Source organism: Oncorhynchus mykiss, chromosome 21 (assembly GCF_057628025.1).
Source record: "Oncorhynchus mykiss isolate SJ-2025 chromosome 21, ASM5762802v1, whole genome shotgun sequence".
NCBI lineage: Eukaryota > Metazoa > Chordata > Actinopteri > Salmoniformes > Salmonidae > Oncorhynchus > Oncorhynchus mykiss.
The window spans coordinates 42,790,485-42,818,082 of record NC_143042.1 but is presented as its reverse complement, the minus strand read 5'-3'; the positions used below and the strand labels follow the sequence as shown (position 1 = coordinate 42,818,082).

The 27,598-nt window shown below is 42.6% G+C and overlaps 1 protein-coding gene across 4 annotated transcripts; it reads right to left on the bottom strand.

Annotated features, from left to right (window-relative positions):
* Positions 1 to 201: 201 nt before the first annotated feature.
* On the bottom strand, positions 202 to 27,298 carry LOC110500610 (protein transport protein Sec24D). 4 transcript variants are annotated; one of them, XM_021578063.3, is made up of 24 exons: positions 27,011 to 27,266; positions 25,448 to 25,649; positions 24,958 to 25,057; positions 24,437 to 24,570; positions 22,110 to 22,427; positions 21,714 to 21,814; positions 21,137 to 21,248; positions 19,990 to 20,117; positions 15,459 to 15,597; positions 14,974 to 15,089; positions 14,291 to 14,449; positions 13,842 to 13,966; positions 10,410 to 10,601; positions 9,099 to 9,192; positions 6,775 to 6,891; positions 6,475 to 6,645; positions 5,942 to 6,038; positions 5,548 to 5,693; positions 5,083 to 5,221; positions 4,037 to 4,155; positions 3,497 to 3,676; positions 2,194 to 2,385; positions 1,955 to 2,044; positions 202 to 1,388 (listed from the first exon to the last, which is right to left on the bottom strand). In XM_021578063.3, the coding sequence occupies exons 2-24, from the start codon at positions 25,596 to 25,598 to the stop codon at positions 1,248 to 1,250; spliced, it is 3,261 nt and encodes a 1,086-aa protein (XP_021433738.3). In that variant the 5' UTR covers positions 25,599 to 25,649; positions 27,011 to 27,266; the 3' UTR covers positions 202 to 1,247. The 4 variants fall into 4 exon arrangements, with proteins under 4 accessions (XP_021433738.3, XP_036813964.2, XP_090070834.1 ...); XM_036958069.2 differs by having other exon boundaries at positions 22,110 to 22,421; positions 27,011 to 27,233; XM_090214708.1 differs by lacking the exon at positions 14,291 to 14,449 and having other exon boundaries at positions 22,110 to 22,421; positions 27,011 to 27,298.
* Positions 27,299 to 27,598: the final 300 nt, after the last annotated feature.

The window sequence follows — 27,598 nt, the reverse complement described above, 5'->3', positions numbered from 1 at the left end:
ATGATTCATACTTTCACTTTTGATCACATATTTAAAACCAAGTACTTTTACACTTACTCAGATGTTACCGGGTGACTTTCCCCTTTTACTTGAGTCTTTATTGATGTATCTTTACTTCGCAAGTATGACAATTTGGTATTCAACAAGATTGTTAGTGAGAATTTCAATGGAAATAAGACAAGCACATAACTTCTCAAAAGCTTGATGTAGTCAGGAATTTAATCAAAAACAATATTTTTTTTATATAGATATATTTATAGGCTTTAGGCTCAGAATCTACTCCAAGGCCCCTTCACTCGAATACATCCATTCAAGTTATGCCACTGTTTTCCCATCTCTGCACCACAATTGCTAGGTATGACCTGAGATATGTTTGCATACAAACCTTACAGATTGAAATCTGTATCTCACTGGAATAGACTAATGGCCTATATTTACAACAAAAAAATGAAGGCAGATTGAACTGGCACAGGAACTCCATTTCCCCCAAAACCTCCTCGCATACATACAACCAATAATTGACTTTATATATTAAAGTAATGATAATGCCAGTAAATGAGACATAAGCAGTAACTTGGAGAAAAACCAAGGTATACAATTGGAATTAAGAGTGTGGAATTTATCTCATCTTTACAGAAACATTTTTGGGGTTATTTTTCCCATGTTTGTCAGGGAGTTGTCACTGGATTTGGCCTTGTATCAATAATCTAGCTAGGAAATTCTCTCCATACCTGAGGGGAATGGAAAAACAATGGAATCCAATCACTAATGGTAAAGTGAGCCATTAATTTAATAGCCACGGCACCAATTTTCAGTCATGGCAACCAGATGTTTATTCCAACCCATGTGACTAAATTACCATTTGATGCTGTGAAATTCTGTCAACTCTTCCCTAATGAGAAATTGTGACAAGGAATGTATGTGCTTAAAGACAGACATTGGCAATAAAAAAGCTAAATATACACTAATAAAAATTGGGTTTACTCAATAGTGAAACCACCTGTCTAATGTGTCCCGAATCCCAGCAATTCCTTTTACAACCATTGGCCAATTTACATAGAAATCAGTTCACTTAAAGAAGTCAGACTGACTCATATGTAGACAAATGTACAATGCAAACTGGAGCACAGATCCTGATACTCAAGAGAGAACGGTGGTCCTGTAGGTTTGTGTGGAATAAGGGGTTAAAGAGTTGTTGGAAAGGCAGCTATGGACTCTGTAAGAGGTGATATCCAGGGGGGTGCGTGTTAAGTGAGGACTTGTCTGATCTCGCAGTGGACGTAGCACAGGAAGTCCATGTAGGAGGCTCCACCATGGGGCCCCTTGTCCTCCACCAGGTGCTGGCGGAACAGCATCTCAGACCGGTCTTTCTGCTTCACGATCAGAAGCTATGCACAGGAACACAGTCAGCTTAGGACCTTACCCTAACTCCAGTGCACAGCTTTGGTCCTCAAGGACTACAGTCCTGTTTGCTTTTCTTTCTCCCTGGCACTTAATCGCTAAATGATGTAAATAGTAAGAAGACACTCCTGGTTTTCATTCTAGCTGATGAGCATCTTGGGAGGTGTTCATCAGCTAGAATGGAACCAGCAGACCTGGTAGCCCTCGAGGACCTGAGGTGCACACTGCTGCACAAACTGCTTTCAGGTTTTTTTAAAAGCTTGCTCAAACTTACCCAGTCTATTATTAATATTATTCTATATCAACAGCAACATATTTCACTACTCGGCAGTTGCTTTCAAGCAAAAAAGAGTGTAAGCTTGGGCAGCCTGTTGAATATGTGATTTTATTGTTCCCAGGGCTTAAAAGTAAGATTTATGACCATGTGATAAATATGGCTACGTTTGTTTCCCAATTCAACAAACAGATACTGTTCTTTAATTATATCAAAGTAGTTTAGACATCCAGTGAAAAGTATGCATAGTAACAGTAACCAATACATCGAATACTGTACCTTCATGGCGCTGGGCCTCTGGTCAAGCAATGAGTCAATGATGGAACGCAGCTTCTTAGACTGTGGGTTATCCAGAACTGGCAGGGAGCTCTGGAAAACACATGAATATTAGGGATATGTTCTTTCTATGCAGTCTTGAATGAACTTTTCAAATATCTGAACTAATGGTATCTAACTAAGGGGTTTCAAAACACTCCATCCTCTGTAGAGCTTGGGCGTAAGGGAGTTCTGGTCCTCACCAGGTCAGCGGGCAGGTGGGCGAAGGAGGGCACATTGAAGACTCTCTGGACCAGCTCTGGGGGGCAGGCCTGGCCCAGCCACAGGAAGAGGGAGCGCCCATTCTCCAGCAGGAACATGCCAGCATCTGTCAGGCGCTCCTCAGAACAGCGCACTGGAGCTGGCACCACATCACTGGCAACATCCATATTGTGCTGGAGGAGGAATCAATGAATGAATATAACTTCAAAGATATGGAGGGGGCTGCACATGACTCATGTTAGACCACAATCTGTAACAAGAACCATTGTATAAACTGGACCCCAACAATAGCATTTTGAGATGAGTCCTTACAAAATATTGAGCTGTACACCTTTTCAATGAGACTGGTACTATTTTTTTTGCCATATCAAGGTGGGTTGACAAGTTAAATGTATCTTGCACTTTCATTCTGGTGAGCAGTGCTCCAGAGTTTGCAGCATATTATTAGGAGGAACATTCCAACCCTAATTATGCACATCTTAAAGTATTTCTTTAAAACAATTGCCGTGTTTGCTGTGACCCACAAATGAAAACCAAATGAATCACAAGTGCCTGGCACTTTCCCAGCAACATGGCAATTGATGTGAAGGAGAGCAAATAACTGCCATTGTATGATCCATTTTGTCACAATTATGAAGCATGTAATTATTCTACTGAGGGCAACTATTTACCCTCATACTCTTCTCTGAAGTCTCATGCACACACTATTAATTCAGCGTCTCTTATCAGCCACCTCAAAATGGCAGGTTTTGCTGGGTAATTGTTTGTGTGCTGGCATGCAATACACAACCTTATACAAATGCCATAATTTTTGTGGAATGAGTTGCCATATCAAAGAGGATGTCACACTTTACGGATGCCAATACCAAAGAACTAGTAAATGCGTCAACTATGTTGTAGGGAGGTGCAGCGAAATGCTGCCCTCTGCTGTTCATCAGGAACAGGGGTCTTCTTTACCTTAATGGGATCCACACTGAATATCTTTCAGTTTATTTATTGTATCCCTTGACCAGAGTGATATTCAGTATACATCCCAGAGTATCTTTTGACATCAATTAAGTGAAAACCATGTAGCCAGAACTCCGCACTAACAATATGATGACAGGAAGTGGGATAGAACACTTAAGATTGGAGGTCCATTTACCTAAATGAGGAAGGAAACAGGTATCATGATCATAGAAAAATGTAATTGCAGTTGGTAAAAAGGACCTCCGAGCCAGAGGTGTGTGCGTTTGTGTGTGTGCGGTTTCTTCAGCAGGATAAGGCAGGAGAGCGTTGTCTCACCAGTGGGATAAGGCGTGGGTAGAGCAGCAGCTGGGTATCCTCCACCCCCATGGCCGTGGCGATGAGTCTCTGGTGAGCCCTGTCGTCTGTAGAGAGCTCAGCGCTGCCCACCAAGGGACCAGTCTTCATCAGGCTGTTTAAGTAGACTGGGAACACCTTCATGGCATCAGGCAGAATCAGCTACACAAGGGGAGAGAGGAGCAAGTGAGAACCCCTAATATACGACTCCCTGACAATTGTAGTAACAATGTTTGCGATACTTGAAATGACGAAAGCAAACCTAAAACTGCAGTAGGAATCAAATTTGCAGGGATCCTTCAGTCTTTCTTTTATCAGTTTACTTTTGTACCCTGCACCTGTAAGTTAATGGATGTTTGTACACTTCTTTAAAACTAGATACTTGAAATGTCACCAGCCTAGGAGTTAAATCACACCACTGCATTTGTAAAAAGCGACCATAACACAGACAAGTTAAAACATTTTTTAAAAAGACAACTTTTTATTCTATGAAAGTTGTCCACAGTGTTCTGTGCCACTGACCTGGCTGGCAGCGGAGGGACTGGAACAGTTTTTCCTGTAGCAGGCTAGCATGTGGGCCGTCTGGTTGACCAGAATCTCCCTCACCGTCTTCAGGGGCTGGTTCAGCATGGCACGGTACGCTGAGAGAGAGGGAGTGATGAAGGGAGAGATAGAGGGCATTTGTAGGTCAGTAACTGTGTTCCCACACTAAAGCTGTCTAAAGTGCTCTCATGTCATACAACAAGTTTGCTTGTCACTAATACTTTATGGGAGGCATATGGTTCTGGTTTTAAAAGACTCACTTCACCTCTTAGTTATTTTATAAGGTGATTTAGATATACTGGGTATGAGGAAGCTAAAGTGATGCATGAGGTGTATTAACTAAAGTAGAATTATGACACCATCGACCAGCAATGTTGAAGCCACAAGTCACGAGTCGACTTAAGCAGATTTCCCAGATAAAGGTCTACATATTGGGTATCATTATGCTGAATAATGCATAATAAAACACCAGCCAAGTATGTTACATCCAATGATCAGACTATTTAATTCAAGAGATTCTCCAGTACTTTTGTATACTTTTTAGCCAGTAGATCGGAAAGTAGCGCTCACGAGCCAAGTGGTCCCTGAAAATTGTGTACTACGTCACATATGTGCACCACGTCATTGCCCTCTCTCTCTCTGCTGTGTGTGCATCATGTGCCTCTTGCTAGCTGTCACTCAAATGGCAAGGGGCTGAAGCTCATTGGTAGAACTCAAAATGCTAGGGGGCTAGCCCATGTGGGGGAAAATGGCACAGCTTGCTGAAAAACAGTCGCTTTCAAACGCATTGTCTCTATTTGAGGTAAGAGTAATTATTCTCATAGATTCTGCATGTATGAACTACTGACACATCCAGCCCAAAGGCTTATAAAAATACTTAGACATGCTCCGGAACTTTGGCGAATAACTCTTTATATCGAATTGCATTCATTATGCCTAGATGGGAAGTGGATTTATTGGGCATCTCATTTGGACCTTACTGAACACAAGCCTAAATACAGTAATACTCTGCTGTGTGTAGTCACCTGACTTGGCAAAGAAGTTGATGAGGGCGTCAGTCTCACAGCTCTTGTATAGCTCAGACAGCTGGGCGCTGCAGTTCAGACTGAGGTTGTGGATCCGCAAACGACGCTGGCCGCTGACGGTCGTGTACAGCAAGGCACACTGGGAAACGGAACACACACACACACACAGAAGCCGTTATAGGGTCAAAAGCCTGTCATGATTTCAAATCTTACATGTCAGAGTAGGATGTTTAAGGCTTTGTGGAACCTTTGGCTGAAAACACATTGTGAATGGGATACATTGGTTATTAAATATGATGCATATTTGTATTTGTGGCAGTCAAATATCCACTTTGCAGTGAGCCTAAATATCTGATTAGTGGTAAACATTCAAAACAGAAGCTTAAGATGACTTCAGCAAAACAATTGTGTTATTTTTTTGTTGAGTCGTGTGTGTGTGTCTGTGTGTGTGTGTGAGAGAGACACCTGCATGAGTGCGCCCGTCTCCTCGCTAAGTTTGTCATCGTGTTTGAACTCCACAGTCACAGCCTTGTCACAGTCCACGGCAGCCATCTCCACATCTGTGGTGTTGTTCATGTGGATAGCACCGAAGAAGTTTGTAGCCCTGAAGCCTGGCAGGAGAGACAAAGGAAAACTATGGGTTAGTGTCTTGAAGTGCAATACAGTCTAGCAGTATTAAAACAAATTTTACCTAAATACCTTTTAAATCAATGCATAATTTAAGCATTGGAATTATCTGGCGATGTAAAACTGTTGGAAACAAATGTAATTTAAATGTTCTTAAATTCTACAATCTAAACTGTACATCTTTTTTAAGTACATACAAGTGCAATACACTAAAAAGAGTTGACTGAATTACCTGTGCTGGTGCGGACTCTCATGATGGCATCAAACCCGATGGCCTTCTCCACATCCTTCCTCAGGTCACTCAGGAAATGCTCTCCATCCATTTCCACCTGAAATACACAGGTAGTGACACAGTCAACCACAAGGTAACAGAGTTTCCCCCAATTATACTCCATGGAATATTGGTCCAGTGCCAAGATCTGAATGAGAAAATGGGCTTTAATGCATTTCATGTAATGAGAGTAATGTCATGTGTTCAATAAGATTCATGGACTCAAAATGGCAGTGTGGACAAAATTAGATGTTCTGTGGCATAAAAGGAGCGCTCTGGGGAACTAGACGGCAGGTAGCTTAGCAGTTAGAGTGTCGGGCCAATGGTTTGAATCCCTGAGCTGACTAGGTGAAAAATCTGTTTATGTGCCCTTGGACAAGGCACTTAAATCTAATTGAACCTGTAAGTAATTCTGGTTAAGAGTGTCTGCTAAATGACTCAAATGTAAAAACAAACTGTATTGTGCAGTTGTTTGCATTACTGTTTGTGTATACCTGGAAGTTGCTGTACTTGAAAATGGAGCCTCCTGTGTGTGTGGGGACGTCTCCCATGGTGGCGAGGTCCACATACTGGCTGGGGAAGAGGAAGAGATCCACGCTGCAACCCTGAGACACACAGTCCTTGGAGAGCTGCTCGTACACACCCTTCTGGGGCTGGAACAGAGTCTAGGACACCGCAGGGGAACCAAACACACTTTAGAAAGCAAGCTATTCACACACTAAAAACATTTTAATAGCCAATGATAATATGGTCCACTTTGTTTTAAATGCAAAAGATGGGTTATTTTTCTTTACCTTCTCTTTCTCTGTGTTGATCAGCTTCTTGTCGTCCCTGTTCTTCAGTTTCCCAGGGGCCTCGGCGGTGGGGATGGATGAGTGGAAGATGAACAGCTTGCCACTGCATTCTGCTGTCTGGAGAAAACAAAAATAAATATCACATTACAGAGAGGTAACAGGAGAGAGTGAATACAGGAAAAAGATATACATGAAAGTATTTCCTTGTGTGATCGTTTCAATGAAGGGAACAACATTGATTTGACCTAGACAGGCCTCATTATTTTCACGTTCAGTGAGGGGATTCTAGGGTTTAAGTGTAGGTCAACAGATGGCTAAAGCAACAGAGTCAATGGTCTTCATGACCCAAATTAGTTGTGACTCACCATCATACCCGCATTTTCCCACCTGGACAAAAGGAACACCTGTGAGAATACTGTTCATTGACTACAGATCAGCACCACAGTGCCCACAAACCTCATCACTAACCTAAGGACCCTGGACTAAACACCTCCCTCTGCAACTGGATCCTTGACTTCCTGACGGGCTGCCCCCAGGTGGTAAGGGGAGGCAACAACATCTGCTACACTAATCCTCAATACGGGGGCCCCTCAGGTGTGTGTGCATAGTCCCCTCATGTACTCCCTGTTCACCCACGACTGCGTGGCCAAGCACGACTCCAACGCCATCATTAAGGCCTGATCACCGACAATGATGAGACAGCCTATAGGGAGGTCAGAGACCTGGCAGTCTGGTGCCAGGACAACAACCTCTCCCTCAACGTGAGTAAGACCAAGGAGCTGATTGTGGACTACAGGAAAAGGAGGGCCGAACACGCACTCATTCACATTGACGGGGCTGTAGTGGAGCGGGTCGAGAGTTTCAAGTTCCTTGATGTGCACATCACCAACAAACTATCATGGTCCAAACACACCAAGAAAGCTGTGAAGAGGTCACGACAACACCCTTTCCCCCTTGGGAGACTGAAAAGATTTGGCATGGGTGCCCAGATCCTCAAAAAGTTATACAGCTGCACCATCGAGAACATTCTGACCCAGTTGCATCACCGCCTGGTATGGCCAAGGTTCCTGCCACCCAGGACCTATATACTAGGTGATGTCAGAGGAAGGCCAAAACAATTTTGGTCAAAGACTCCAGTCACCCAAATCAAATTGTTCTCTCTGCTACCGCACAGCAAGCAGTTTCAGAGCACCAAGTCTAGTTCCAAAAGGCTCCTTAACAGCTTCTACCCCCAAGCCATAATACTGCAGAACTATTAATCAAACGGCTACCCAGACTATTTACATTGACACCCCCCCCCATTTGTTTTTACACTGGTGCTTCTCGCTGTTTATTTGACCTTTTATTTAACTAGGCAAGAACACATTTTTTTTTTTACAATGAAGGCCTACCCCGGCCAACGCTGGGCCAATTGTGCGCCGACCTATGGGACTCCCAATCACAGCCGGTTGTGATACAGCCTGGAATCGAACCAGTGTCTGTAGTGACGACTCTAGCACAGAGAAGCAGTGCCTTAGACTGCTGCACCACTATCTATGCATAGTCACTTTACCCCTACCTACATGTACAAATTACCTCCACTAACCTTCTTATTGTATTACTTTTTTTAAATTGTGTTTATTTAGTAAATATTTGAACTCTTTCTTGAAATGCATTGTTGGTTAGGGGCTTGTAAGTAAGTATTTCACGGTAAGGTCTACACCTGTTGTATTCGGCGCATGTGCCAAATCAAATTAGATTTTCTGCAAGGCTGTCTGTTCGCATCTGAAATTGTGTGACCTCTACCACACATTAATTCAAACTGAAGGCAAGCCGTTGGGAAAAATTCAGTTGGAGCCGATTAAATAAACATTTCTATTAAGAAGCAAAACGGAAAGTTGCCGAGTCATTGGGTTGATGGAGAAACTGTTTAAGGCACAATGCCAACTGAGAACGCACGGTATAATGGACTGTGCTGACAAAAAAACAAATCCCTTTTTGGGGGGGTTGTTGGCGGTAAAGGGGCTGTGACTGCAAAAAGTTTAGATGGCCTCTACAGCTGACAGACTTATTTTTTTGGACTATTATAATTCCTCTAGCTTTGAGTTTAATTGATGTCACAATGAACTTTATCAACTTATTATGTGTGGTCTGTTGTCTTTTAATCTGTCATCTTTTCATTTCAATGTGCCAGTGTTTTTCTATCTGTCCCTATGTAAATAAACAATTGTAATGAAATCAGAGGTTATTGGGTACTTTAGAGTCCATCACCGCCTGGACAAAGTAACAGCTGCCCTACTATCCCATTCCCTCGTGTGTGACAGAGTTGACATCTAGCCTCTCACCTTGAGTGCCTCTACCCCAGCCTGGATGACGGGGGCAAAGACCGTCTCGCTCTCGTTGGTGTCTGCAAACATATCAGGGATCTGGTCCAGAAGACTGGAGAGGAGTGAGAGGGAGGAACAGTGTCACAATCATTCACCTCTGGTACATTGTGTTCAACACTTGGTAGATACACAATTTGCTCTGTCCCAATTGTGTTAAAATAGCTGTTTCATTGCCTCCTTTCCTTTATGACTGCTAATCTGAAAGGAGGTGATGGGTGTAAGTACTGCGGTCAGTGTCCATCCAGTTATTTTAACAGTCTGTGGTTTATCAAGGAAGAGAGATGAGGAAACAAAGTTATTTTTGATTACTGGGACAGCCAGTGGCTACATCCAACAGTATTGTCCTTACAATTACACAGATCATTGGAAGAGTATCATGCACATAGACAGTTTAGAAGAGTGAATTTCTCAGCTCATGCAGTAGATAAAACACCCTTGGAAGAATTTTGTTGTTGCTACAAAGTCATATTTGGATCTAAACCAAGGACTCAACTCACATTTGTTTAATTATATTGTACAAGTTGAGAAAAGATGAGAAAAATGAGTCAGTTCTTCAGAAAAACAAACTGGTTGATCTGGGAGTAAGAGATTTATCATAAGACATACCAAAATATCAAGTTGTAATAAATCATTTTGATGCTGTGTCATACAACTGCATAGATAAGACCATTTTCCATATAAATCCACATGGGTCTTTTTAATATAAAATATTTCCAGGGACCACTTCTCTGGAAGCAACTGTTTTTCAACGTTATCTTGACATCTGTGGTGAAAACCACTGAAACTACGGATAAAATGAGGCCTTGGACACCTGGTGTGGCAAGATAATCAAATGCTGTCATTCAACAATTGTTTTCACCACATGAAAAATGTTCAGAAATGAGCTTTGACAGAAATAGATGCACATCGACAGGCTTTGAGAAGGAGCTGGAGATAAAGACAATGTATACATTTATCAAAAAGAAAGAGACCACTACAAACCCACAAAGTAAGATTGTTTCAGACAGAATGTTTACCCTTTGGTCTGCATCAGATTGTAATCTATACCCCAAAGTGTGACAATGTGCAGAGTTCATCCTGCCCCCCCCAATTGGGCTATATAAGCAAAATATAGTCAATGCCTCCTTCAAAAAGGTTCAGATGCCTAACATTACCAATGACCTGCCTATTGCTATTCATAAACAATAATGAACATATCTAAATATTTGAAAACATGCAATCAAGCATCACTACTCAAATCAATTCTCATGTCAGAGGTGTGCCCCTTACTTGTTGATGACGGCGCGAGACTCCTGGAAGTTGACGAGGAAGCCGTCGAGCAGTGGGACAAACATCTCGGCCGTGTCGGACACCACCATCATCTGAGGCTGGGCCAGGGCACTCTTCACGTTGTAGAAGTGTAGGATCTTGTTGTAAGTGACGAAGCCCACCTTCACCGTTGAGCTCTCGGCACCATCCTCTCTGTGCGGGAGGAAGAGGGGGCAAAGTTGGGGATGAGCGTTAGTGTCATTGAGACAGAGAGACAGAGAGACAGAGAGACAGAGAGACAGAGAGACAGAGAGACAGAGAGAGAGAAGCAGTAGCCTGGCTTGAGTCATTAATGATAGTCATGTCATTGATAATATTTGCCTAAAACATACACAAATTTGGGACCAGGCTAGAAGAGAGAGAACCTTTCAGAATAGTTTTCTATTTGAACTAAACATGCTTGTCATTACAGGGAACTATGTTACAGCATAGATTAAGTAATCACTAAATTGTTATAGTCGCTGATGCACTCTGACATAAAATGGCCAATAAGCGGCAGATCAGTCCCCTATTCTGAAGTTGTATTCTAAACATGATATGACAAGAACGGATAACAAATCAATGTGGATACACACACTGTTTGTAAGCAGTGTTAGCTAACGGACCTGGTAATAGAAACAATACAATATTCCCAAAAGTATCAACTCCGCCCATCTGGCACTTCAGGCAGGCTCAAGCAAATTATCAAAGAATTTGAAAGACTTCAAATAGTATTTTAACGCAGTCATGTTAGCTTCAGCCAAATAGGCATACAGTACTACAGGATATGGGACAGCCAGATCAAAAGTTGACCTATGTAATTGCTCTTTTCATTACGATCCATGTTTTGGTTATTGATGCTTCAATAGGTAATGTTAAATTATAAACTAGGTGGTTCGAGCCCTGATGCTGATTGGTTTATAATAGCAATAAGGCACCTCAGGGATTTGTGGTGCCTTATTGCGCCGTGCGTAAGAATAGTCCTTAGCCGTGGTATATTGGCCATATACCACACCCCCTCGGGCATTATTGCTTAATTAGAGCGCTAATGGTTTTCCTTCAACCTCTCCGATATCACTACGTCAAAAGGCACAATCTCATGCCCGGTTTTTCAGACCTTTGTATATTTATTTGCTCTAGCAAAACAACTTCCCGCCATAATTTATTTAACTACGAGTGTTTTAGAGAGAAGTTTTAGAGTTAAAAACATTCCTGGGTGCAGAAACCCATTTTTAAGGCCAAGAAAAAACACATTGGAGGAGAGGGTCTCATTCCGGGGATGGGCACCTCTTCCAGCATCCACCATTCCAAAAAAACAAAAAACAAAAAAAGGGCCATCACCCAGTCATGCCTGACGAACTTACACAAACATCCACAGAAAGAGGGTTAGGATTGTTTTTCTTCAGGGCAAAGTGCTGATAGGTGAAGTAAAAAAGGGGCCTCATATGCTTTCAATTAAGATGACTGCCATCTCTGATGTCATGTGATTTAATGTCCACACACAATTGCTCTCTCTTACAAACAACCCTCTCCAACTCGTGCCTCAACAGAAGTTCAATAGCATTAATAATAAACTGTCAGTGAAATATATGACTTTGTTTTCAGCCCTTTACAGATTACTTTCATTTTCATGGACTGGGGAGAATTCCACCCAGTTGAGATAAATTCTATTTTATATACACCTCTGTGTTGATGAGGCTACAGAGAAAGTAGCTGTAGTAGCACGAAGAGAACCTGAGCGACAAATTAGAGCTCTTGGAATTGGCCTGTTGGACTAGTAAGTCTGTTGAACTGGGGCCTGTATCTAAAACCCTTATCATCAAAACAATGGGTATCACTATTTGGATAGTCCATCTGTAGATGCTCAGTATCATTTTCAACTATCTACTAACCCTAGCCATGAACTTAACCCTTATCCTAACCCTAACCCTTGCAAGCAGTTGATTCTCTACAAATGGTCACACTACAGATGGACTATCCAAATAAAGTGTAAAAGTATTCCCCATCTGACAGGGGAAACTGGGGGTTGTCTCCCTTTCTTTCTGAACACAGCAGTATAGAACATGCACTTTAACCCAGTATAAATGAGGTGCTCGTTATAACTAAATCTGCCATATGTAAATGATGAGACCCATAGAACAGACTTATGTCAACATCAAGAACTGACATGAGAAGCAGTCATGCAATGCAGCTTTTTATTGCTCGTTTTCATACTGAGTAACAGTGATGAAATACTAAAATGAAGGAGAAAATACCACAGGATTTAGTCTACACCTGCGTGTGCTTTCTTGGAGCCCCTTTTCCCCAGTAGCAAGCTAGAAGCAAAAATGTGGCTATTTCGGCAGCAGATCCTTATAAAAGTGTTCTGTTTCCAACATGTTTTCCATTAGTTTCAATACAGGAGAGAGCAAAGTCTCAATGGACAACAGGGAAGAAAAGTAATTTAAAAACAGGGGGCTTGTTTGGATAGAGCACTACCTAACCGTTTCGGGGGTGACGTAAGGGTTTCGGACAAATATCTCCATAAGTCTGCAGGCCAGTTTCCAAATAAGTTATTTTAGGAAAGTCAGGTGAAGTATGTCATCTGTTTCTCGATGGTAAATCAAAACCTTGTGTCTTGCTGGCGACCCACATTAAACAGCCAAAAATCAGACCCATCTGTGCCGCGGACTTCTTGTGTCTTGGACATGATTCAGGGTTAGAGTCTGCACTGCACCATAACATTTTCTCCCCTCCCCCTCATTCTTTCCCTTCCCCTAGCATCTCCCCCCTCCCATCAACCCACCCCCACAACCTTTAGGAAATCATTTTCAACTGATGAGATACTTAAATACTTGGCTTAATGCTTTTTTCTTTGCCTTGTAGATGTGGGACAACCATATTTGGCAAGGTATCGCGGATTTCCAGTAGTATTGTGTTACACCCTGAGGCGATGGAAGCATAATGAAGCTCAGGCGAACATATGGCCCCCCCTGAAGATGTGTTGACAGAAAAGTGGGAGGGAGTGTAGGCTATAATGTATCTGGAGGTCTGCAACCCACCCCAAATATCAAACCACCAAGCTACACATTATGGGTGATGGGGGCGTTGAAAACCAACACTTCTATAAATCTAACGTGGTTTCTCTCTGACGTGAGACTTCAGTTATCCTATGCTAATCCTTTGGAGAGCAGGGCATTGTATAAAAGATTCTGACATTGGACACGGCTTACGTCATTTCACCGTAACTTCTAAGGCTATGTAGTGGGTCTCACTCCAAGTTAGCAGATCGCATATAAAAAGATCTTGGAGCTAGGCAGTAGGCAGAGTGATATTGGGCCAGGTTTCAGAGTGCTAAAATGCAGGTGGTTCAAGGCTCCATTCCTTGATTACGAGGTCAGTGTTTGATAGCGTGTGTGCGTATTGTGGGTGTACCTGGGCAGGTTGTCTAGCAGGGTCTTCAGCTCCTCACATACCAGTCTGACCAGTCCGCTCTTGATGTTGGCATAGGACACGTCGATCATGAAGATGTACGCCGGAGGACTGGCTGGCTTGTTGTTCTGAAAGAGAGAAAGAGGACATTTTGAATTACAACTTCAATTCAACTGTTATTTCACCTTATTTCCTTAATTTGCGGTTTAAAATGTCTTTGTCTAAAACAACCCTGAAAACAAACTATTGTTCACTTATGAAATCAACAACTGACCCTGCCTCCAAGGTTAAACACATAATAACGTGAACACACCAGAGACGTCAAATCTGTACCCCAACTTTAGGTGAAACGTGTAGGCTACTATTGGATCCCAATTTTCTCTCTTCCTCACATGTTCTGCCCTGTCTATCCCTCCACCACACCCATTACTTTCTCTGCGTTTTAAGCTTACAGCTTGCTTGGATCTTGGAGCCGTTAAGACTGTGACATCCGACTGCCCTCCATTTGTTAGGAATGTGGATGAAGGACACAGCACAGGCCGTTGTTTTGTTTCCGCGGTAACAGTCTGACTCGGCTCACCTCGGATGCTTGCGCTGAAAGCTGGCCGGGACTACATTTCCAAACATTAATAAACAGACTGAAGTAACAAGATGGCTTCAGTAGTAAAACGTGGCGTTGCTAGCCGCCACTTACCTCTACCCAGAATGTACTAGAAAAGACCACCCCACAGAGCGTAACAAAATGGAGCACTTTTGGCTTTAATGAGGTGGTGTTGAGAGAACAGAACATGCTTTTGCCTGTACTCTGCGCTCCTAATCACTTTCACTTCATACAAGTCTTTAAGAGATAGACTCTTGCCAAGCATTAGTTTGGCCAGTCTTATCCGTTCTGTTCCATGTACCATCACAGCTTTCCTCTATGTCAATTCAAATTGTAGGTTATTGGCGAATTATAAACTGCTAGGAATATTGATTGAAACACATTTTTACTTTTCATCCATAAAGTAATTCAAATTAGTTATTTTACCAACTGACAATTTCTCTTTATTTGTATAAAATGAAACAATATCATACATAAGGTTCACTATGAAGGTTCATTTATGAAGATAAACCACAATGGTAGAGCATTGCTTACCTTGCAGTAATCCAGGGTGGCTTCGAACTCATAGGACCCCAGCGACAGCTCTGGCCTCTCATATAAATCCACCCTTCTGCCCATGTGGTCCAGGTGTTGGAAATAAAAAGTTGGCACTGTGAGAGAACAAAATAACGTGTTTTACCAGTGGTGACAAAAACATACCCCAAACACAATATTGCCTCTGCTTAGCAACTACGCCTTAAATGGCTCTCTCAGGCATAGTGTCCCCTACCCGAGTGCATTAGTTTCTATGTAAGAGGGTTCAAAACTACCCTAAAGCCCTGGTCAGACCTTAAGTCAGAAATATGAAGAATAACCCCAACTACTATCATTTAAATCTTGGATAATGTAAGTTACTCAAATTAAAAAGACAACTTATTTTTTTTAGCTTGAGCTCCAAAAGATTAGTCAGATCCATAGCTGAGCTTTAGCCACGGGGCATTATGACCAAATAAGGTCTCCCATCCCCTCATTATGGGTACCTTCGTTGACGCAGTTGCAGAAGCCGCACTGGTAGCGGCGGCCGCCATCGATGAACTGCATGTAGGGACACATGTAGGCTTTGCAGCGGTTACAGCGGATCGGGCCAGTCTCACCATGGTTCACGACGTAGAGAGGAGTCTGGGCCACACAATAGAACAGAGGAGAATAGTCTCATAAGACAGCCATCACATAAGACAGCTGTCACACGTTTGTTTTAGAGAGTCAACGGTTGCCCATAGTCAACAGTCCGTGCTATTTTAGGATCCTTGGGACGTCCCTACCCCATTGAAGTTAAAATGTAAAATGGTTATGTAAGGGTTAAGGTTCGGAAAGGATTATGGTTACGGTAAGGGTAGGGACGTCCCAAGGTTCCGAATAGCACTGACCCATAGTCAACTGTACATAGACGATGCCTTAGTTAGTAGTTTGGGTGAAATTGACAGGCTTCAGGTTAATGATGATTACTACCATGCATTATCCTAACCAGTTTATAAACTCAGCAAAAAAAGAAAACGTCCTCTCACTGTCAACTTCATTTATTTTCAGCAAACTTAACATGTGTAAATATTTGTATGAACATAACATTCAACAACAGACATAAACTGAACAAGTTACACAGACATGTGACAATCAAAAATGGAATAATGTGTCCCTGAACAAAGGGGTGGGTCAAAATCAGAAGTAACCGTCAGTATCTGTTGTGGCCACCAGCTGCATTAAGTACTGCAGTGCATCTCCTCCTCATGGACTGCAACAGATTTGCCAGTTCTTGCTGTGAGATGTTACCCCACTCTTCCACCAAGGCACCTGCAAGTTCCCGGGTATTTCTGGGGGGAATGGCCCTAGCCCTCACCCTCCGATCCAACATGTCCCAGACGTGCTCAATGGGATTGAGATCCGGGCTCTTTGCTGGTCATGGCAGAACACTGACATTCCTGTCTTGCAAGAAATCACAGAACGAGGAGTATGGCTGGTGGCATTGTCATGCTGGAGGGTCATGTCAGGATGAGCCTGCAGGAAGGATGATGTCTTCCCTGTAATGCATAGCATTGAGATTGCCTGCAATGACAACAAGCTCAGTCCGATGATGCTGTGACACACCGCCCCAGACCATGACGGACTTTTTGCCTCCAAATCAATCCCGCTCCAGAGTGCAGGCCTCGGTGTAATGCTCATTCCTTCAACAATAAATGCGAATCCAACCATCACCCCTGGTGAGACAGAACTGCGACTCGTCAGTGAAGAGCACTTTTTGCCAGTCTGGTCTGGTCCAGCGAAGGTGGGTTTGTGCCCATAGGCGACGTTGTTGCCGGTGATGTCTGGTGCGGACAGGCCTACAAGCCCTCAGTCCAGCCTCGCTCAGCCTATTGCGGACAGTCTGAGCACTGATGGGAGGGATTGCGCGTTCCTGGTGTAACTCGGGCAGTTGTTGTTGCCATCCTGTACCTGTCCTGCAGGTGTGATGTTCAGATGTACGGATCCTGTGCAGGTGTTACACGTGGTCTCCCCCTGCAAGGACAATCAGCTGTCCGTCCTGTCTCCCTGTAGCGCTGTCTTAGGCGTCTCACAGTACGGACATAGCAATTTATTACCCTTGCCACATCTGCAGTCCTCATGCCTCCTTGCAGAATGCCTAAGGCACATTCACACGGATAAGCAGGGACCCTGGGCATATTTCTTTTGGTGTTTTTCAGAGTCAGTTGAAAGGCCTCTTTAGTGTCCTACGTTTTCATAACTGTGACCTTAATTGCCTACCATCTGGAAGCTGTTCGTGTCTTAACGACTGTTCCACAGGTTCATGTTCATTAATTGTTTATGGTTCATTGAACAAGCATAGGAAACAGTGTTTAAACCCTTTACAATGAAGATCTGTGAAGTTATTTGGATTTCTACGAATTATCTTTGAAAGACAGGGTCCTGAAAAGGGGCCGTTTCTTTTTTTTGCTGAGTTTATTACAGGGCAGCACAAACTACACACTAACAGAAGCATAGTTGTTGCAGCCATTGACTGGATAATATACCAGTAAATACAACCAGGATGCAAGGCTGCAATAAAAACCATTTACTTGGATCACATCCTTAACCCAACCTTAGAGTGATTTAAAACACGGTGCCCATGCGCTCTCTGCCAGTGTGTCACAACTGAGGCTGATTAAATGAAAGGCTACACATGCACCCGATACAATTGCAATCGGTTTATATGAAATCGACAACTATCATCAGAAATCAAGCGACATGAATCAGACAGTGGGGCGCCACCTGATACACTAGTTGGTCAGAAGGTTCAAATCAACATTTCATATCGTGGTGTAGATGTACTGTAGATCAAATTGTTTTCAAGGAATTTTCTTCCCTACTATGGGTCATATTAGCGGGCTATCCTGGGGTAAAAACACTTAAAAAATCATTATGTACCTTTGACGAAGGGAAAGGACATCAGAAGATCTTCTAGTTTCAGTTACAACACAATAAAAATGATCATTACCGCCTACTTGGAAATGATACGAAACGTTGATTTGAACCTTCTGACCAACTAGTGGGTCAGGCGGCACCCATCTGTCTGATTCATATCGTGTGATTTCTGATGATTGTTCTCGATTATATCGACTGTTTGGTTCTGTTTGGGGCGGCAGGTAGCCTACTGGTTAGAGTGTTGGACTAGTAAACGAAAGGTTGCAAGATCGAATCCCTGAGATGACAAATCTGTCGTTCTGCCCCTGAACAAGGCAGTTAACCCACTGTTCCTAGGCCGTCATTGAAAATAAGATTTTTTTCTTACTGACTTGCCTAGTTAAATAAAGGTAAAAAAACAAACACGTGTGCCAGTCCTCCTGGATAGTTGGGCTGTAGTGGCTCCCTTGGCCAAAGGTGGAGTAATTTCCCAGGCTTCAGTTTATGCCTCACAAATTGGTTCTGCCACACTATCTATATACAATCATCTTAACAGTTAAATTTAGCTTTACTTTAAATTCAAATATTGCCTTTAAAAACAGAGCTATTGTGGAAATTAAAAACAAAACCTAACAGTGCAACAGTCTAGAAGAGTGAAGTTGTTGCAGTTTTACACAAGTGTGAGTTCTATCAAGATCTTCGCCCGTGTAGACCCACACTCTGCCATAAAGCATTTAGTCTAAACATTGTGGGTGATCTCATCTATACCTTCAAAACAGTTATTATCGTGCAACTCAACACGTGCCGTCACGATACACAAAGCAGATTTGCTCCCCAGAAACGGGTCAATCTCATGCTCCATGTATGTAAATAGCTGCATTACATTTACATTACATTTGCCTATAACTGAACATTTCTGTCCGAATAAGGCTTTGTTTAATGTAAGGATGAAATATTTTTCCTGCTGAGTGGGAATGTGTAGGAATACAGATGGTAAAGGTGTGCCTATAGCTTCTGGCCCACACACAAACAAACCCATGGAAACATATGGCATAAATTACATGCACAAAGTCCGTACACTCACAAACATTCATTAGTGAAAACAAACTGTGCGCACATGCTATATTCACATGTGCATGGCCAAATAGCCAAATCTCGTTCAACTACTTCAAACTATTTACATTAAGCATCACTGAAATGATATACTATCCAGAATATTGTAGCCTAACAACCAAAACATTGTCTCGGGGATATAAATCTAACCTAAAAACACATTGAATTGTCCCAATAAGAGCAGAAATCAAGGGAGTCTTTCTTGAGGGGAGGCTTTTACTCTAGTACTTGTTTATATACTAGTGTGTGTATGTTTTTCATATGGCCTCCAAGACCATTAAACTCCACATGCAGACAGACGTGAATGCAGCCAAGTAGTTCATCCAAAGGGGATGTGAAGCTGAATTAGATTTTTTTTAGAATAAATCCAAGTTCGATACAAGGGTTTAAAGTTAAGACTCACTGCTTGTGCAATGAGGTCATTCATTACAAACAAAACAATAATGCTAACATGGCGATAATGTGTTAGCTTTTGTTTGATATGGAATCTATGCAGGGCATTAGCTTCCTACTATGGGAATCATGCTAGTGCTGTCTGGACATTGAGCGCTAACCAGAGAAGGCAATGCACTTGATTGCTTTGCTGAACCCCTTTCATATTCTGGGGTCCACGCAGATCTTGACATTAGCTAATTAGCTCTTTCTACGAGACAGAGCGAAAGCTACAGTAGCATTGCCTAAAAAGGCCCTTTGGCACAGAAGACAAAATGAGGGAAGAATATCTAAGGCAGGATTCCTGAGACCACCCAAGATCCACATGAAGGTTGTCCACAGGACACTTTTAAAAGTTTACAGCACTTGGACGTACAGTATATTTTTAAGGAAATAATACATCTACGTGTCATTGAGTAAAACTAAAAGTGCTAGTGTCTCCCTTCCCTAAAAGGATGTCTACAGTATGTACCTGAGGTTTTGATAGTATCTGGGTTTAAACATCTTGGTTTCAGAATTCATAAGTGGTTTAGTGGTCTGACTTTGTATAACAATGTGGATAATCTCTGCAAACATACACAGGATAAGGCCTACCTCATTCTTTGGCACCGTGGCGAAAGGTTTGATGATGGCACCCAAAGGAACTTGGCACTGCTTGGCCAGGTCAGCCGTGCAGGGGAAAGAGTAGGTGGTGCAACGCATGAACCTTGGACTGGCGTTTCCTAAAGAGGAAAAAAGAAATGGAAACAAAGTTTTTAAAAATAAATACAAATGTAAATGGTTCAATTAAGTTGTACTCATTAGTTTGATTCAAGAAAAGATATAGTTTAAACATGTTAGCATTTTGTGTTTACGCATAAAGCCTTCCACTAGTCCTAATATCATTCAGTTCTTCCTTTTATATATTCATCAGGCTGTAAATAACTTACATTTTCATTTTTTACAAAGAAATGCAATATTCAGTGTTCTAATTCATACATTTAAGTACAGTATCAAACGTTACCACTTAATTCATAACCATCAGTATTTCCCTTGCAATTTTCAGGTAACGTTGCACTCAAAGAGAACCTTAATATATTTTAATTTTTTCCAGTGTGGTCAAACAATTTTTCTGAGACGGAAATGTTTTAAGTTTGACAAATCTGAAGTGGCACAACTTAAAACGAGATCAAAGGGTAAAGTAAATACAAAGTTTTAAAAAATGGAATCTCATCTAAAGGTTTATGTTATATTACTGGCTTCTAGAGGTATTCGTTTGAGTTAGAGCAGGGGTCTGTCTACTCAATATGAACCAAATAGAAACAAAGAGGCCGAAACAGGGAGGGACCTACCTAAGAAACTCTAGTTTTCATTGCAAAACGTTTCCCTTGAGAAAACATTTTGCTACGGTGTGCACTAATGAAAAGACCCCAATCATGTCCCTTATGTTGCCATTAGAATATATTTCAGAAGTGTATGTTTGATCTAAGGCTATTATCAGATTTGTTCAAAGCCATCCGTGTCACGTTCTACTAATCCATTCCTTGGGGAACCCCACAACTGCACATTTTTGTTCCATCCCAACACAAACAAACCTGAGTCAACTAGTCAAGTAATCACAAAGCCCTTGATTAGTTGAGTCAGGTGTGCTAGTGATGGACTGGACAAAAAGCTATGTTAAGTTTGTTGGAAATAAGGTTAGTTCTGTTCAATGACACAGCTAAGTTTGTGTTTACAGTACAGTGGCATTCCTGTGCCTTACCTTGGTCCTGTACAGTAAAGTCAGTAGTGACTAGCGGGGGAACCTGACCCCTGAGGTTTGTGGTGTACACCTGTCCTCCTCGTTTGGCTTGGTCGTCCTCAGTGACTTGTGTCTAAACCAGAGAGGTGCATTGTCAGTGAAAGAGTGTATACCGTGCGGAGCCATTTCCTTAAACAGTCAGGCTGTGGGTGAAAGCTTTCAATCGGTCAGTTTTTGCTAGATGTGTGTGGTAACGGAGACGTGTTGGTATCGTACAAATTCACATTCTGCTGTTGCTTTGTTGTTTGCCTGAGAACATTCCAACCACAATCAGTCAAGCATTGTGGTTTTAACTACGAGACACAGGGTTGACTTTGTCAGTCATACATTTCATCCAAATAAGACACATACAATAGGTAATTTGGAGAGGTGGGGGTAACAAAAAGGGGGTGCTCACATGTCTATCCTGGGCCCATACTGGGTGAGCAGTCTTCTAAAGAGATGTCTTTATAGGTAATACTGGCTTGGAGGTAGCTGGGAAACATGTGACATGGCATGCAAAGACGTGAAGTCACACGAGGATTAAATATGAACTCACTGTGCTAGGGATGGAGTCAGGGTCCAGCTTTTTCTGAGGTGGCCCGGACATATGGGCTGCCCCACCTTGGAAGGGTCCCGCCATCTGCCCCCCAAACTGACCTGACACACAGACCATGCCACAGTGTAAGGCTCTGGTGACCTACACCTGGTGCAATCCTAGTGGCAAGCACACACTAAGTGGTACAGTACTCCAAAAGCAATTTGTACACACTACTCACCACCTTCAATAAGATAAGTTTGACTACCACAGTGAGTTACCATATCCTAGATTATTCCTGAAAACCATGTTTTATTCCAGGAATAGGCTTCATCTGGCTCCAGGAAACTGGTCCTACAAATCCATAAAGCTTTGCAGTGATCATCACTGAGCCACAGGTAACTGTGCTTTCTGTACCTTGTGGTTGCTGAGGGTATCCTGGTTGTCCGGCTGCTCCAGGCCCAGGCTGCTGGAAGCCCCCAGAGCCTGGAGGGGGTGGGCCTGGGAAGGGCCTACCCATGCCTCCCATGGGTGGGTGCCCTCCCATAGATGGGTGCCCTCCCATAGATGGGCCAGCTAGGGGCGACTGTGGGGGAGCCATCTGGGGTGAATGGGGGCCTGCAGGTGGGGGGCCCAGGGTTGATTGTCCCATGGTTGGGGGAGGGGCAGTCTGGAATGGCTGCTGGGCTGGGGGAGAGGTGGGGGGTGCCTGAGGGTTCTGCATGGGCCCTGGACCTGCAGGATAGGTAGGGGGAGTGTGAACAACTGTCAACACACTGCATCAATGAAGTCTAACAATAACTTTTTTATTTCACCTTTATTTAACCAGGTAAGCCAGTTGAGAACAAGTTCTCATTAACTGAACTGGCTAAGATAAAGCAAAGCAGTGTGACAAAAACAACAGAGTTAAACAAACAAACCTACAGTCAATAACACAATAGAAAAAATATATGTACAGTGTGTGCAAATGTAGAAGAGTAGGCAGGTAAGGCAGTAAATAAAACAGGCCATAGAAGCAAAACAATTACAATTTAGCATTAATACTGGAGTGATAGATGTGCAGATGATGATGTGCACATAGAGATACTTGGGTGCAAAAGAGCAAGAAGATAAATAACAATATGGGGATGAGGTAGTTGGGTGTGCCATTTACAGTTTGGCTAGTGAGGGAGATACAAGTCTCCAGCTTCAGTGATTTTTGCCATTCGTTCCAGTCATTGGCAGCAGAGAACTGGAAGGAAAGGCGGACAAAGTAAGTGTTAGCTTTGGGGATGACCAGTAAAATATACCCGCTGGAGTGCATGCTACGGGTGGGTGTTGCTAGAGAGCTGAGATTAGGCGGGGCTTTACCTAGAAAAGACTTGGTTTGGCGACGATTATGTAACAAGGACCAGCCAACGAGAGCATACAGGTCGCAGTAATGGGTAGTATATGGGACTTTGGTGACAAAACGGATGGCACTGTGATACTCTACTCACCAAACTGGATGTAGTCTGTTGGAGGCTATTTTGTAAATGACATTGCCAAAGTCAAGGATCGGTAGGATAGTCAGTTTTATGAGGGTATGTTTGGCAGCATGAGTGAAGGAGGCTTTGTTGCGAAATAGGAAGCCGATTCTAGATTTAATTTTGGATTGGAGATGCTTAATGTGAGTCTGGAAGGAGAGTTTACAGTCTAACCAGACACCTAGGTATCTGTAGTTGTCCACATATTCTAAGTCAGAACTGTCCAGAGTAGTGATGCTAGTCGGGCGGGCGGGTGCGGGCAGCAATCGGTTGAAGAGCATGCATTTAGTTTTACTAGCATTTAAAAGCAGTTGGAGGTCACGGAAGGAAAGTTGTTTGGCATTGAAGCTTGTTTGGAAGTTTGTTAACACAGTGTCCAAAGAAGGGCCAGAAGTATACAGAATGGTGTCGTCTGCGTAGAGGTGGATCAGAGAATTCACCGGCAGCAAGAGCAACAGAGAAAAGAGTCGGCCCGAGAATTGAACTTGACACACTGAACTCTATCTGAGAAGTAGTTGGTGAACCAGGCGACTCAGTCATTTGAGAAACCAAGGCTATTGAGTCTGCAAATAAAAATGCGGTGATTGACAGAGTCTAAAGACTTGGCTTTTATCGATAGCGGTTATAAAATCGTTTAGAACCTTGAACATGGCTGAGGTGCATCCATGACCAGCTTGGAAACCAGATTGCATAGTGGAGAAGGTACGGTAGGATTCGAAATTGTCGGTGATCTGTTTGTTAACTTGGTTTTCGAAGATTTTAGAAAGGCAGGGCAGGATGGATATAGGTCTATAACAGTTTGGGTCTAGAGTGTTTTCCCCTTTGAAGAGGGGGGTGACTGCAGCAGCTTTCCAATCTTTGGGGATCTCAGACAATACGAAAGAGAGGTTGAACAAGCTAGTAATAGGGGTTGCAACAATTTCGGCTGATCATTTTAGAAAGAGGATCCAGATTGTCTAGCCCAGCTGATTTGTAGCGATCCAGATTTTGCATCTCTCAGAACATCAGCTGTCTGGGCTTGGGCAAGTTGCTAACATAGCTGCATGCTAGTTTACAAAGCCATAAATATCTAGACTACCACTAGTATGAAAAGCTTCTGTTCTACTGTTTGGACAACACAGCCGTTTGCTTTTTTTAACTTGTTTGTAAGTTGCTTTGCATCTTGTTTACTTTCTGAAGTGGATGCCACCCCCCTAACCATTCCCACAATCTTGAGTTCTACAAACAGTGATTAATTACCATATCCGAGGTTCATGGAACCCATCTGATTGGTGAGCTGCTGTGCTGGGGCCTGGGGGGCCATGGTGTGGTAGGTGGAATTAGGGGGTTGTCCATACGGAGAGGCGGCAGCAGCAGCAGGAGGGGCAGGGTACCTGGAGGACAGTAAACAAAGAGCTAAATATTATCTGTTCCAACAGACAAAAAAAATATTCAGTCCATTTACCTATTAGTGGACTTGAAGAAAATGGAAGAAAGAATGCACTAAGAGTATTGGGATGAAGCCATGGTTGGCTTTCAATTCTTGACCCTTTTACCCAAAGTGTGCACTTGCTCCCTCCCACTCATTGGTTGAAAGCAATGACATGGTGTTAACATGGGCTAGAGGGTGTTTCTATCAGAGGTATTACACCATTCCATTTCCATTTAATACAATTCCATTAGGTGGATAGATCAAGTGCATACTTCAGGAAGAAGGGTAGAATTTGACCATTAGAACATTGTGGTAAATGGACTCTGCTCGGTGGAGTAAGCTCTGTTACCTTTGAGGGTGAGCTCCATTCTGCTGAATGTTTGAGCCATACTGGCTGGAGACCTCTGACGGAGGCATGCCGGAGGGGGATGACACAGGCTTCATCAAACCTGGAAGGTAAAGAATCCTCTTATGGTCACACAATATATACACAAAGTATGCACCTGAGCAAAATGTCTCCTCTAAATGCTGTGCCAATAGCATTGCTGTCCAGAAAGCATCCTCTTGCAGTCACACATTACAGACACAGTACAGTATACACGGGCAAACCTTCTAAATAACGAGGCGATAGTATGGCCGAGCAACAGAAAAACATATCCCTAGGCTTAAATGTGGTCATTTCAATTGGAAGCTGCATTGCTTGAATCATGAACAAACAATTGCTCCTGGACTAATAAAGAATTGCACACATCCCAAATGACAAGATCAGACCGGTTGGATGAAAAGCTAAACAAAAGATTTTACAGGAGGAATGAGAGACCAAAGGAACGTGGCTTTACCTGTTGGTGGGGCTGGGAATGACTGAGGTTGTCCCCCATAATGTCCATAGAGGGGCTGGGCAGGCGAACTCCCAAACCCAGCTGGGTAGCCCCCCATCCCAGGCTGGGCCTGGGAGTATGGAGGCGTGGCAACATAACCCTGCTGACTCATCCTAAATGCTGTTAAGGTCTTCTCATTCCAAAATGGCAGAGATCCAAGAACCTGCAAAGACAGAAGCAAGGAATTTTGTTTTCTGAGGATGCAGTTAATTTAAGGCAGGCTAGATTTGAAGGGCCAAGAAAATGTTGCTTGAATTTAAAAGTGAGATTAAAAAAGCTCTAATTCACAGAATTTCACCAACCACAGCATTTAGAAACTACTGACACTGCACATGGGAACATTTTTCCGAGACCGCACACTTGACAGGTTCGTGGTCTTCCGTAGTTTTTTCCCCACACCTATCAGTATTTTCCTACAGTACAAAGTAAATATGTGGTATTCTCCACTAGGCAATGCCAACAAGCAAGATTTGACCTCAAGACAACAAGACCCAAGCGCATTGGACCATTTGACCGTTGGTCCCATCATCATTGTCTTATCTACAAGTGACTATACTTATGTCAGTTTCCTGCAACAATGCTCCTAAAATAAGATGTCTTATTTTCTCAAGATGAATATATGTGATAACATTTGACAATGGTTGGTTCATGATGACATATTGGAGTAGAAATTGTAGGCTATAGATATCTTTAGCTGTTCAAATTATTCACGTGCAGTGTTGGTGAAATCATTCTTGAGCAATAGGCCTTTCAATAAGGCCAACGGTTATAAATAAATACAGACCTAAATACATGTCACCTTCTGCAAAATAGTATGCTATATTGTTCTCCCTTGTAAGCAAATTATTGTTCTCCTTGTAAGCTATTATTTATCTTTTAATCTTACAGTAAAGTTGACATTTTCTCTATTTTAGAACCAACTAAGCTTGACTTGATGAACTTCCACACTATAGCCTACACAGTTGTCAAATCTTGTTCAATTAAGGCCACATAAACAGCTGTCTCACATTGACAACTCCGTTCTCGACTCGTAGACAATCAAATACAAAAGAGATTAAAAATAAATGTAAAAAGTCCATAAATTAAGACAGAAATATCAAGAGACAGTCATAGCAACAAAAAAAATGTAAGACGAGTTCTTCAGCCACTACCCAGAATTGCCACGTCAAAGACCGTTATTTCCGACACAAATCTTAGCATCGCCAACCTAGGAAACGTCAGTCTACCATTTAGTTACAACCAGACTGACGCCGATATTTATCAACTGCAAGAAAATATAGCTGTTGTTTGCAGCACCCGAATAAATATCCATCTTTCCAGCGCACAACATGCGTTTCTGATAGGCGCAGTGTACGTTATTTACAAATAGATACATTGTTGTTCATACACGGAAATGTCTACATGTGAAACTAAGTTTGCGTCACAGAGAAAGCATTCGGTTAAAAACATGCATTTCAATAGACCAATATATGATAAAATACCCTCTTACAAATCCCATTAGGCTTTTTTTGTGCAATTATTTACCTGTATTCTGGCGAGTATCTGCCGAGTCCTCTACTCTGAATTCCTGATCGTGAAAGCGGAGTGCCACGTCAAACTCCAACACAGCACCGGTCCCTATGCCATGTTTTCACTAGTTACCCCAGCCACAAAGTAAGAATCGCCGATATCGTAAAAATCCATGAAAACAAATATTTGCTTTTTTTAAATTAAGGTTGGGGTTCGGCATAAGACTAGCAGTGTGGTTAAGGTTAGGGTTAGGTTAATAATCACATTTAATGAAAATACATTTTAGAAATAGGCGGGGTTTATGACTTTGTGGCTGTGTTAACTTAGTGACGACCCCCATGCATCGCGCTGTAGTTCTCAGTGGTGCGTGCGCATGCGCCAATTTGTGGGAAACCCTACAGGTCAGCAGAGACCAATTGTGCCGATTGCGTAGCATTAAACTCTTCAAGGCCCAGTGAATTGTGCAGTTCTGATTTGTCAGTTAGGCCTATAGCTATGGCATAAGGTAGGCTAAATGTAAACTATGAAGGAAGAGATGGGTAGACCCATTGCTTTCATGTTTCATTCACTATGCAGTAGTAGGTAGATATCCACTGTCACATG